General features: G+C 41.1%; 1 protein-coding gene across 1 annotated transcript in view; it reads right to left on the bottom strand.

Annotated features, from left to right (window-relative positions):
- Positions 1 to 14,240, bottom strand: part of LOC126108610 (zinc finger protein 492-like) — a 138,821-nt gene that overhangs the window by 111,547 nt on the left and 13,034 nt on the right. The window contains exon 4 of the mRNA XM_049913913.1: positions 684 to 776. Within this exon, the coding sequence (XP_049769870.1) occupies positions 684 to 776 (93 nt within the window). The remainder of the gene's footprint in view (positions 1 to 683; positions 777 to 14,240) is intronic.

The following is a 14,240-nucleotide window of genomic DNA, read 5'->3' as shown; positions in this document are numbered from 1 at the left end:
ATTTCAAAAATTAGTATTTCTTCTTTAGATCTGTCAGGACTCAAATGGTGAGGTCACACATGGCTTCATCTATGTACAATCAGTCACCAAAAGCCATACACAGAGTTTTTCTACTATTGAAAATTTTGTAACTAATATAACAGGTACCACAGAAGCTGCCACAATATGTACAGGTTGTGGCCAAAGTATTAGGGCTGATCTACAACACCAATTTTATCTCTCTCTTTCAAAACACAAAAGATTTTTGAGGTAAGAATAACTATGATTCACATAAAAGATAAGAACAGCCAATGTTCTTTTGAATTGTATTTATCAGGAGTTACTGAAAGGAGGTATATTACTCTAATGACCTAGACTACTACAACTTACACTTCATCTAAATGTTAATGTTGTGACCATCACACACAGCCATTATACAGTATAGTTTATATCAACATGAGCTATGGGAAACAGGATTATACTCACCACCAGTCCCTTTCCACTTCTATTTAAAACAGTCAGCATTTAACAGGTGATAAAGTCAAGTGCAAAAGTATAAGAATACTCTACAATTATGAACAGCAACAAGTTCCATAAAACTGACAATCTGTGACAATTCCACTGAATGCATCTTTTACTCTACACACTTAACAAAAGACTTATTACTTAACTACAAACAATACATCTGAGATGTGAATACTTACAATATTCTCAGTTATATTCATTTCCAAATTTAATTCGGGATCCTCCTTGATAAAATCAGTGGGCCAAGATATTCCCAATGGATCTTTAACAGTCTGAAAGAAGAAAACAATCTGTGAATTATAACTGCTTGCTAACTTCTGTGTGTATGACACAGCTCTCAATATTCCTTTCTTATGACTATCATCCAACTTTGCAGTGATTTTTATCAACTGGGAAGAGCGAGTATCTCAGTGCATCCAAATCAGTTCTTATTGCACTGATTTTGTTATCAGCAATTGTGTAATATTTATTTGGCATACTTTCACTTTTTATTCCTGTCACATAATCTACTCTGATTTCAGAGGCCCTATGGCCTGCTCTATAGGGCGGTCATACTTCCATATACAAACTTGATATGCGTGTGTGGCAACAATTCAAAAAACTCAGATAATATAGAGATGAAAATAATCTTCTAGCAGTAAACCCATAAACAGCACTTTTTGGTCATTTATCAAATGAATATGGCATTCCACACATCATCATCAAAATTAACCAAATTTAATGCTATTTACACAGCTTCTTTCTCTGTCACCATGTATTTTCAGTGCCTGCTCTTTAGGAAACAATGCAAATTTATTTCATGTGTACTGGAGGAAAATCATAATGAATTACATACACCCAATGCAGGGTTTCAGTAATGATGTAAATACTACAGTGAATAGTGACTGGGAACTCTACAATATACCCATTACATATCATAGTTCCCCATCATCTGTTACAGCACTGTGACACAGAGACATGTAACAAGATTAACAATTACTTCCAACAGGAAGTCTTCCTTGCTCCATTGACACCAAATACTTAAGGCATTCATTACATAGAACCATAATAAAAAAATTAATGCAAGGGTAATGGTTCATAAAGATATGCTTGTAACAAGTGCTGTTAAAATACTATTGGTAATAACCTACAAATGACACATCTAAGTAGAGTCAACTGGACGATCAAAAACATTCTTGAAAATAGCTGGTATCATAGGTTACAATTGTACACGATCCATGATAATTTAGCTCTAATGCCCCATATTTGTGTCATGACATTCTTACAACACTTCGTCCACAATAGAGTGCTTGTGTGAAAACTTACATTATGCTCAGACCCATCAGCATGTTGTTTTAGTTCGGGATCTCGTTTTACCCAAACACTAGGCCCTTCAGTCTTTTCCGTCTTTAATGTGTCTTCGAGAGAGGGGGGGAGAGAGAGAGAGAGAGAGAGAGAGAGAGGGGGGGAGAGAGAGAGAGAGAGAGAGAGAGGAGAGAGAGAGAGAGAGAGGGGGGGGGGGGGGAGAGAGAGAGGGGGGGGAGAGAGAGAGAGAGGGGGGGAGAGGGGGAGGGAGGAGAGAGAGAGAGAGAGAGAGAGAGAGAGAGAGAGAGAGAGAGAGAGAGAGAGAGAGAGAGAGAGACTTTTAAACAGATCTTGTGTAGAAGCTGTTATAGCCATAACACTAATAATTATATATATATAGGCAGTGAGAAAATGTGGAGCCACAATTCAAATATTTGAAACCAAAGCTTTGTTTATTCTTGAAGGCAAGCACAACAGTGTGTGACTGACCCCAAAATATCGATCAAAATTATTTCTTACATACCAAGCAGCAACCAGCATAAACAGTAACCATACATATTACGAAAGTGGATGTGTTTTCCATCACCTCTTAACCACTGGTTCGACTTCAGTGAAGCCAAGTACACATATTACTATCTAGACTAAAATACTAAGAAGGTAAGAACCAGCAACCTCCTATGGAGGTGGGCAGGATGATGTGGCAAGAGGAAGGGAAAAACAACAAACAGAGGGAGGTGGCAGGAACAGATGGACAGAGAGGTAGCAGATGGACAGAGGCAGTTGGTTGATTGAAGGCACCAAACTACTAGATCCATCCATCCCTACTTCCTCAAACAGGCAGGCAGGTCTACATGACTGTTGGTATGAGAGAGCCTACCACACACAACCCAGAGGAAGAAAACCCAAATGTCTATGAAAGGTCACAAACCAATATAAGGAACAAAAAGAAAAAAGGGAGACAGAGGACAAAAGGTAGACAAGGTGCCCCATTTAGGGAGCAGCAAGAAGCACCACAGAGCAGGAGCAGAATGCAATGAGGGGACATACATCCCCAGGCCCGCCATTTACCAGAGGTACTTCACTCAGAAACTGCCTCGGAATGACTATCAATACAGACAGGGCAAGAGAAGTACAGAGACGAAAGATTAATGTGAGAGGAGGGAAGAAAAGTAAAAGAGCAGGTAGGCTGAGAACCAGGCTGGTCCACCAAGCCCAGATAGCCGCAGCCTGGTCTCGGCAGAAGAGGCAACAGAGTGTTCTGGTTCTGCCAACCCCTCAATGAGCTGATAAGGTTCAGTTGCCCTCCCTTAAAGAGAGCGACATAAGCCTTCCTCATGACATAAACGTAAAACTAAGTCAGCCACTGAGGCATCATCTCTTAACACCAGGGGTAGTGAGTTAAGGAGTTTAAGGTTCTGCCACAGGGTGGCTAGGTTGAACAGCACAACAAAATGTAGACCACTGTTGAACGAGATTGATGACAATGAGATGGCACTGGAGGAGGTGGCCATGAGTCAACCAGATACGGCTGATGTGGAGCCATCAAACGATGGTAGAATGCTTGTGAGACGCCTGCATGGAGGACCTCCATAGATTCATAGTCTCCTTATCACTGGTTGTCTGAAGTCACAGTGATTAATTCCGTAATTCAGGTTCCTAAAACTTGGTGTAATGCTGACCAGAGGTTGTTTGCAGAATACTAATTACCAGAGCCAGTTTACTGGTAGTCCATATGGGCAAGTTGTCAGCAAGTTCATTCCCAGAGATCCCAACATGACCCAGAGTCCAAACAAATGTCACTGAGCATCCGCATTGCTCAAGGGAATAATGGTTAGCAATGACTAAGGGATGCTGAGGGTAATACTGGTTGAAAGCTTTCAAACTGGTCAAGAGGCCACCAGTGGAGGGAGGGAAGGACCCACCAGTGGAGGGAAGGATATGCTCAAGAGCACAATAGATGGCTACCAACACTACAGGTTCCAGCAAGGAAGGCAGTTCAGTATGACCCATGACAGTGTAAGCACGCCCATGTGATCAGCAACCATCAAGCAATCAGTATAGACTACTGCTGAACTCCAGGATGTACCAAGGACAGACAAAAATGGGTGGCAGAGGGCCTCAGGAGAGACCATGTCTCTCAGACCTCATGATGGGTCAAGACAAAGCTGTGACCAATGGGTTTCCCACAGAGGTGTATGTGAGTGGGCCTAGAGGAGAGGTGGAGGAAGAAATAACTGGAGTTCGGAGGGGAGCGACAGTGTGTGGACTGCGATCAAAATCCCTGACCCGGGCCACCATTGTGGAAGATGGGTTTCCGTGTTTGGAAAGAGGGAACGATAGTTTGGATACTGAGGAGAGTTGCAAACATAGGTAGCATAACTGAGAAGCTGTTGTTGGCACCTGATATACAATGAATGGACCCCAGCCTCCATGTGTTATCTGTCTACAGGACTACTTCAAAAGGCTCTTGTTGCAAATCAAACCCCACAGTGGTGCATCAGATCCTGTATCCACAATGACGACGATGATGATGCTGTGCCATAAGCCAGACTCCCATAACAAAGACAGGGTTGTATTATGGATTTGTAAGGCTGCAGAAGGGTAGTGCACTCTGCATCCCTGCTGGTGTTACTCAGGTGACAAAGCGTACTGAGGTGCAGCAAGCACTTTCACTTACACTGCAAAAGATTGGGAATGCATGTCAACTAAGAATCGAAGACCAGTCCTAAAAAGCAGTAAGTTCCTGCCACATTGAGTAGTTTGTCATCAACATAAAGTTCTGGTTGTGGACGAACCATACGATGTTGACAGAAAACTGTGACCTGGGTCTTGGCAGCTGAATACCAAAAGCCACGGGTGAGTGCCCATGGCCACGTCTTTCGTATGGCACCTTACAGTCTATGTTCAGTCCCATCCACACTAGAGGAGCAATAGTAAGAGGCAGAAATAGTCAGCATACAAGAAGTGTGATACTGATGACCTCACAGCTGGAGGTAACCATTGATGGCTTGTAGAAAGACAAGGGCACTCAGTACAGAGCCCTGCAGGACTCCATTCTCTTGTATATGGGAAGTGTTGTGGAAAGCACCATCTAGAACCCAGAACATACACTGTGACAGGAAGTTCTAGATGAAAATTGGGAGTGGATTCAACACACCCCACCTGTGTAAGGTAGCAAGGATATGGTGTCACTGCCTTGTGTCATACAGCTTTTGCAGGTCGAAGAAGACAGCTGTAATGAATTGACACTGGGTGAAAGCTAGTAGGCTGTCAGATTGCAGGCAAAACAGATTATCAGTGGTGGAACAGCTTTGGAGAAAATCACATGGGTATGCAGCCAGATGACCCCGAGACTCAAGGAGCCACACAGCCACCAGCTCACTGTGCATTCAAGCAATTTATGGAAAACGTTGGTCAAACTTACTGGGAGATAACTGCCAATCTCTAGAGGTGCTTACCCAGTTTCAGCACTGTGACAATAATGCTTTTAATGGCTGTGATGGGAACTGGTCCTCGTTCCAGACCCAGTTACAGATGGCAAGGATATGATGCTGACAATCCACTGATAGGTGCTTGATCATTTGGTTGTGGATGTGACCTCACTCTGGAGCTGTATCAGGCCGGAAGGCTAGGACACTGATTAATTCCCATTCAATGAATGGAGCTTCATACAGCTCCAGGTGGCATGTAGTAAAAGGTAATTGCCTTTGCTCCACCCATTGCTTGAGAACATGAGAAACAGGTTGATAATTCTCAGATGCTGAGACTCGAGCATATGAACAGCAACATGTTCAGCCATGGTGTCTGAGTCAGTGCAGACAGATCAATTTCAAGGTAATGGCAGATACACCTACTAGTGTCTAGTAGATGTAGCCATGTCTCATCTTAGGTCAAATCTGCAAAGGAGAGGTATGTGGTCCGATAGCTGAAACATGCAGCTCCCAACATTCTTGTTTACATCATTTCATCAGGGGGCAGACCCGGGCATGAAGCCACTTGAAGTAAATAAGATGCTCCATCGATTTGTGTCACTTACAGTGCTGGAGAGCCTGCCTACTATTGCTAATGGCCTCTGCAATCTCTGATGACTGCCAAGGTACTCTTGTCAGAACAGGCCCGAGGAACAGGGGATTGCTAAATCACCTGTCAAATGAATGGCTGTAATTATATTCTGGACTGCCTTGTTGATGTCTCCAAGCAGCAGGGAGTCAAGGCCAACATGAAAGGCAAAAGCACTCCAGTCAGCAATGTTGAGAGCCCATCTGGGCATGCATCCAGAGGAGTGATGCTGAGGAAGGGACAGGAAGATTGTGGAATGGTTGATACCACACAGGTCAGTATGAACTCCCCAGTGGATGGATGGGAGAAGCCAAAAGCTGCAAATGGAAAGGTCAATGACAGAGAAAACTGTGTGCCATGCTGAAGTGTGTGGGGTATCAGTATTTAACAGGCAAAGTTAAAGTTGTGCCAGTAACTTTCAGAGGCCCTTACAACAACCAGTGATCATGGTTAAAACCCACATAGGGTTGCGTGTATTTAAATTGCCCAAGATTAGGAAAGATTGGGGGGTGAGGGGGGGGGGGGAGATGAGAAACCAATGGAAATAGTATGTCATGAGATGCTTTATCATTAGGAGTGAGGTAAACACTGCAGACAGTACTGTACTGAAATGCACTTACCCGAACAGTCACAGCCTCCAAAGCTGTATCAAGGGGGCTAACGTTTGCTATACAGTGTATCCAGAACATATGTGCAAACTCTATTCAGAGTTCCATTGTGTGGAGCAAACTGGGGCCTCAGGGGTTGCTGGAATCTCTGCCATGGCCACAGATGTTGAACAGGTGGGATCTACCAGTGTGGGAGTCCACTGGAAGGTCCTCCTCCTTTAAGCACTTGTCTTCTCCTTAGAGAATTTTGATGATGCCAAGGGCTTCTCTGAATCAGTTTCAGGTAAAGATGATGATCGTAAAGCAGTGTGAGCAACAGCCTGTGGGTCCTTCAGCCACCTGCTGGTGTTCAGTTGTAGACCAGTGCAAACCAGGGAAGGAAGTGTCCCCAAGGACCCCTTCCTGGCAAGAGAAGCCAGAAGCTCATTTGTCTCCAGGCTGGGAGGTGGGGACATATGTCCCTGGTGGACGGGAAGCTATCGGGCCCAAAGCAGGTGTGGAGAAAGCAGCAAAAGGGGAGCCTCCAAACCATCAGGGGGGCAGTGATGGTTGAGTGGCCCTGAGAACACACTACAGAAACAGTAACAGGCAGAAGTTCCATTGGCAAAGGGGAAATGTTTTTGTAGCTGTAGCATATGACATTGAGTACATGCTGGGGGCAACTGCTTGCACATCCTTTTGGCATCTCTGTCAGTAGGCTTGTCCTGAGTCTTGTATTCTTGTTCTTTCTTCACTCTCTAGAAAACAGTGTAATCTGGCGAGCTTTCTACAAAGGACACAGATGGGGAGAGGCACACGAGGCATTTGCAAGCAATACTCATCCACAGTCTTTACAGATGGAGTTAGTGCTGCAATGCAAAGATGTGCCCAAACTCCAGACATTTTAAGCACAACAAAGGGGGGAAGGGTAGGGGTGGGGGGGGCGAGAGACCTAAAATTTCACATCCCATCTGAATACCATCACCTTGACCTTTTCAGCCAATGAATCACCCTAAAAGACCCTTCTGCTTCTTTCCAGTGACACAGTCACAGTACTGAAGTGGTGAATTATGGATCCTATGTAAGTGACAAATTTAATTATTTTACAATTGATTGTAATTGTGAATTTGTCTTTAACCCATACAAATAAAAATAAATATCGTTTTGCTTGCACCACTAGCAATCCTTTAGAAGTCACAGAAAACAACTCACATATATGCCATCTGGACATCCATGCTCTTTGTCCTAGGAACCTGAAACTAGAGAGAAATTATCAGTGTTAATGAACAGGCACAAGGAATAGCCTTTGATGTAAAAAGCAGTGACCACTTGTTTCGTGTGCCGTAGAGTACAAATCCACAGCTGTTTTACTCTTCTTCACTTTTCCGAGTCAAATAGTGTAATGATGCAGTCACACTCTTGGTAGAATTATAGCTGTCAGTGAATATCTATGCACGCCACTGAAGTTAAGTTTACAGCAATTTCCCTCTTGTTACATCCATATTTGTTCTTCCATGATTTTCCTGAAATCTCTTACTTGATGGGTGGACTTTCTCTGCATCCACCATGTCCAGTATCACAAATTTATCCCTACAAAAGAATTGCATAAAAAGTTTAATTTTTGGGCCACTCAACTGAAAGATTATCGTGGCATTTGCTGTAAAGGAAAAAAAAAAGCTAACTGAGTGGTGCAATGTGTGTGGAACAAATACAGCACTTCTGCAGTAGCAATATTAGCAGGTGCATAAATATATTTGTGCTAATAATTTTCTTTTACTGTGCCTTTCTGTGTGGAAACCAATACTGTAAGCTTTTCTCTATCTGTATTTAGCTTTTGCTTGTTTGTGGGAATGTGAGAGCCTTGTCCTCATTTACTAATTTTGTCATTCATCTTGACCCTGCTGTAGCCACCACTGCCATATGATTTAGACAAGCACCTGTTGAAAATTTAGCTCAGGGGGGGAGGGGGGGGACATCACCAGTGTGACTTACAAGTGGCCGAAAGTTCATTTGACATTCTGGCAGTGAATGTTCTCAAAACAACTGAGTCACATATATATGAGAAGCAGAGTTGCTGCCAGCTAGTCAGTTTGAAAGCTACAATCTTTGCAATAACTTGGAAGTGATAAAAAGTGAACAACTGCACTTTTGGCTATTACCACAGACATCATTCAGTATTGTGCTTAGTGATAGAAATATGGGGAGTGTGGCCGAGTGTGTTTTAGTGCTAAATGTACCCGTGTTGAATTTTTCAGTGCAAATGAAGTGTGTATTCGAGAATATCTGGTATCTAATTTTACCTACATCTTAACAATCTAATAAAATGAATCGGCATGTAATAAAGAAAAAAGTACAAACATCTGGTGATTCCAGTCACCATTCAGCTGCAAAAACACTGCCAGATGTAAAGGCAGTGCCAGCACTTCGTCAAAACTTCCACAACAAAGTTCATCGACTGATTTCTTTAATCCCATGGATATTGTCAATTATTTGGATATATTAGCATCAGGAAAAATTAATGATGATATAAAACACAAGCTTCTCACAGCTTCAAAGAAACCTGGAAAATGATGTCTTTCCTACTTCTGAGCACAACAAGAGAGCGAGTTGAATGTAGACAAGTGCATGATAATCATTTTGAACAGTGAATTGAACATAGACAAGTGCATGATAATCATTTTGAACAGCATCCCCGGCTGGTGTTCTCACAAATTAGAAAAGGATTTCTTTGCATTAACTGTTCAATTTTTGTGAATAATAAAATGGCTGGAGGAAAGAAACCTATTATCGCCAAGAAACTTGTGACTGAACCACTAACAAAGTTTGCCAAACTTACTGGTGAAGATGGTGACCTTGAGACACACTCAGCTTAAGTACCATGTTGAAGCATCAACAGATGCAAAATTATTTTTGGCAACATGAGGAATGCAAATTTTATGTCATAAATCAATTGTCAAGACAGAGAATGGAAAGCATTAGGGAAAACAGAGACCATCTTGTACCTATAATAAAAACAATCATATCTCATGGAAAGCAAAATATTCCCCTGTGGTGGCGTAGAGATCATGAGAGTCTATTATAAAATGATAATGATTGTGAAAGTATAGTAAGTAACACGGGAAACTTTAGAGCTTTTCTAAGATTTAGAATTTACACTGGAGACTTGCAACTAAAATATCACATTGAGACCACTAAAACAAATGCCACTCACATACATAAAACAACATTTAACGAACTTATTTCATGCTGTGAAACAGTGATGTTATCGGGATAACTGGAGGAAATCAAATATTGTTGTTATTACAGCATAATCTTCGATGAGACTATAGACATAGCACACATCACCCAACTGAGTTTAGCTGCAAGATATGTTGATGGTGACGGCAAATTACATGAAAGATTTTTGAGTTTCATTGACATCAATAAAGACAAGGATTGCAGTTGAAACATTGATGATGAACCTCAAGAGTGTCAAGATGAATGTAGTGTTATTGGTGAATTATTAGGTACTACAATTCTAAGAAGAATGGAAAGCCTTTCTCTGTCCCTGGAGAACCATGTGTGTATAGACTGTGATGGTTGCTCAGTTAATATGTCAGAATTGAAAGGAGCTGTGGCTACAATAAAAAAGAAAGTTATCAACGTGCAAGTAGCACCGTTGTCGAAGTCATCAGCTCCACCTTGCTGTCTCTCGCAGTTGTGAAGTTACAAGTGTGAGAAACTCACTTGGTACCATTGAAGAAGTAGTATCGGTCTTTACAGTGTCTAGCAAACGGTTTGCAACCTTGAGGAGACACAACACTCACTCCAATCATATTGTCAAACAAGATAGGTTGAGCGACATGACGCTGTTATTCAATTCGCAGCTAATCTCCAAACAGTTTGCGAAGTTCTTCAAGAAATACAGTGTTCGATGGATAGAACTACAGCTGCCAAAACCAATATTTTCCTTTGAGCTCTTTCTAATTGCAGGTTTCTTATCACTCTGTTTACACTGCATGACATTATGCGCATAACACATCCAGTCAGTAAAATCTTACAAGACCCTGTCTTGGACGTCGCAATGGCAAAAGCAAAATCATATTTGACGTCCAAGGTTTATGACGGCATGAGAGCTAATGCTGATAGCCACTTTGCTCGTACTGTTAAAGAGGTAAAGGCAGTTATGGAACAGTTACATGTGGAGATGAGTGTTCCTGTCTTACAGGCAGACAAAGACACAGGGAAAACTGATCATAATGATGATGCTATGACATATTGGAAAAAAAACTGGACCATGTTACGACTGACATGGAGAACGTTTTGCTGAAGAAAATATTTATTATTTAGAATTCAACATACTTTTGCCTTCACAACTAGTGAAACATGATGGTAATGATCTGGCACAGAAACTGAATCAGTGCTTAACTGAACTACCATTCTCTGAAGAAGAATCACACTGTTTAAAAAGAGACTAATGGGACAGATTCTTCAATGCAAGCAAACAAGCATAAATGCCCTTAATGACTGTGATTCTGTTATGCAAGCATTGTCTCTCTGTCATAGATCTATCCTACTTTGCACACACTGTACAAAATATTTGCATGTCTACCTGCAACTATTGCTACAGTAGAAAGAAGTTTTTCAACATGGCAGAGGTCGACAGTGATGAAGGACTGACTTAATGACTTATCTCTGTTGGACACTCACCCTCACACTGATTGTCCTACTGACAACGTAATTAACCAATTCGCTAGGAAGAATAGTTGCATAGAATTCATCATTTAAGGATGAGAAACACAATTGCAACTTTTTTGTATCATAAGATGCCATTGTCTTGTATATGTGTATAATCAGTTCAAATAAGACTTTCTTAAACTTTTCATGTGACTTCACAAAAAAATAATCACAGTGAAAGTAAAGGTAGCTCAAGATATCTTTAGTGCCCCCTCCTTGAGGTTTTTCTGTATCGACCACTGTTTCATGTGAGATCTGGTGTAAGTTCTATTTGCAAGCTCCAAACTGTGGCTCATGTACAACAACAAAATCTGTTGATTGGACTCTGAGGACATCCTAGGCTCACTTTTTGCTGTTGGCTGAAGAAGCAATGAACATTTCTTAGTGAGGCAAAAGAATATCTTTTAATCTGTAGAGTCAAACTGCAGATGAGCTATCACCTAATTTGGAGCAAAGTTTAAGACTCAGATCAGACCTTTTATTAGTTTTGTAATCTCCACTACATATTCTGTGGAAAATGGTAGGGCCCTATGCAGCAGCAAGGAGTACGTTTCGGAGATGTAATCTCATACAAAACTGTAACGTGTAGATTTGTGCAGTCTATTGAATAGTCTTCTTTTGTTTGTTTTGAATGGCCAGCAACTGCTTGTCTAAGAAGTTCAAACCGCAGTATGTGACACCAGCAGAGCACTGTAAGGGATGCACAATTACCTACTGAAACATAAGCATATTTTATTCACACCAGTAGAAGAAACCAGGTATTGGTATTGTCACTTAATGCTCCCAGTATGCATTGTTGCTGCCTTCAGATGCAGTGATGCTGCTGCACAATGAGTGAGTGTTCACAGAAATGGCACAATGAGAGGAGGAATATCACACTGGCTGAATGTTTGTCCCCATTTTTGTGGCTGACCCCAGCAAGCAGAATTGTACCACCTTGTAACAATTGGTTTTACCAAGAAATGATCATAAATATGGAATGCCGATATTACACATTCATGTCCACAATGCTGGCCAAAGGAGTGCAGTAAGGAAAACATGTTCAGATTGTTGGAACAGGATGTGACGATACATTGATATGTCCAAAAGAATGGACACCACATACATAATTAAGGTGATGTCAGTCAATGATCCTTTCAGTGTAGATGTACACCACAAACTCTTCGAGGGACCAGTGAGACACCATGTGTAATGAGGATCAGGAGCATGAGCACTGCATCGGTGGTGAGTGAATAAGTTGAGAATTTGGGTCTGAGACGAAGCATGCTAGAGTAGTCCATGCATATGTGATGACCACTGTGTCTAGATGGCATAGTCGTCAGTGCATCTGCCTTGTCAGCATGATACTCTGGTTCAAATGCTAGTCCAGCACAAATTTTTAACCCTCCCCATTGATGTAAATTAATGCCCACAGACAACTAATGTCTCTACTTCCTTTGTTCCCTGAGTAATTGTGGCTACAGGATCAAAATACTGTTTGTCCCCATGGACATGTCCAAAAGAATACACAACACATGCATATTTTATGTGTAAAGATCAGATATGAATAAAAATTTATTTTCCATTGATAGTGACTCCTATCACTTTGCAATGTTATGCCTAAACATTGTACTGACCAGATTGTCAATCTGTACAGTACCAATATTTTATTCTAACATTATGAATTTTTTTTTCCTACTCATCTACATTCAATTTAATATTTCTACAATTGCCATTCATCACACCCTGTTACTTGAGAGGTCTTTGTGCAATTCACATATCAGGGAACCTATTCCGTATGCTCATACCTCCATTAACAATATGCAGTGGGGTACCGTGTCAAATGCTTTCTGGAAATGTAGGAATGTGGAATCCAGGCTGTTGCCTGTCATCCATGGTTCACAGTATATAATTTTACAAAAGACCAAGATAAGTATTGCACAAAATCCATGCTGATTTGTGAACAGAAACCTTTCTGTCTCAAAGAAATTAATTATATTCGAACTGAGGATACCTTCAGTAACTCTGGAGCAAATAAGTGTTATGAAATTTGTCTGTAATTCTGCAGGTACATTCTTTTACTATTCTTATATACAGAAGCCACCTGAACTTTTCCCCAGCTGCCTGGGTCTTTGCACTAGGCGAGAGATTTGCAATAACTGCAAGCTAAGTAAGAGGCCAATGCTGTAGAGTACTCTCTGGACAAATGATTTGTAATTCCATGTGGACATGGCAACTATTTTGTTTCCAACTCTTCCAGTTGCTGCTCTATTCCAGGGATCCTATTACTATGTCCCCAGCACAGGAGTCCTACTTACCTGCTATTTCTAGCAAATCTATTCTACTAGCCTTCTTGAAGGATTCATTAACTTCATTTAGCATTGTTGCTGCCCTGGCATGATCAATAACCCCTTTCAGCACTTGTACCATCTATAAGGACATGACTGTTCGTAGTTACAAGGTCTGAAGTACTTCAATTTTGTGTGGGCTATTAAACTAGCAGCTTATAACAGTTTTCAAAAACTGTTGAAAAGTACTTCACAAGACTGCCTGTCCATACCACTTGCAATGTATGCACGGACATCTTTGTCTCTACTCAATAGGTTAGGATCACCTGCTTTTTCTGCACTACTTTGTGTAGATTTTCCTTGAATGATTGTGTAAATGCCACAGCAGTACCATGTGGCAAATAAAAACATCCATTGCTGGAGTTCACATACATTGAACCATTAAGGGAACTAATCATTAAAACAGGAAATCACAGCTTGACTCTTGGGACTTGGTACCAATTTTCATATAACTTTATCAATGCAATCTCATGCAATTTTTATTTGTGCTTATAATGTAAAGAATCAATTCTACAAACTCACAAGCTAAACTACTTCACCTGCTCAAAGATGTTTAAATCCATATGGGGTAGTGTGTAACAAAATATTCTATTTTACCTGTTTCCTCATTTCCTACCTGGGGCATACTATAATAATGTAAGTGTTATCATCTTCACCCTAAAGTAAAAACAGAATTGCTAAAGTGAACACACAATTGATAACCACCTCATTTTCACCACAACTCAACAATGATTAATTCTATGCAGTCACAAATTCTAAGATT

Source organism: Schistocerca cancellata, chromosome 11, assembly GCF_023864275.1.
Source record: "Schistocerca cancellata isolate TAMUIC-IGC-003103 chromosome 11, iqSchCanc2.1, whole genome shotgun sequence".
Classification (NCBI taxonomy): Eukaryota; Metazoa; Arthropoda; class Insecta; order Orthoptera; family Acrididae; genus Schistocerca; species Schistocerca cancellata.
Note: the sequence above shows the minus strand (reverse complement) of the source record. Positions and strands in the feature narration are given on the sequence as shown.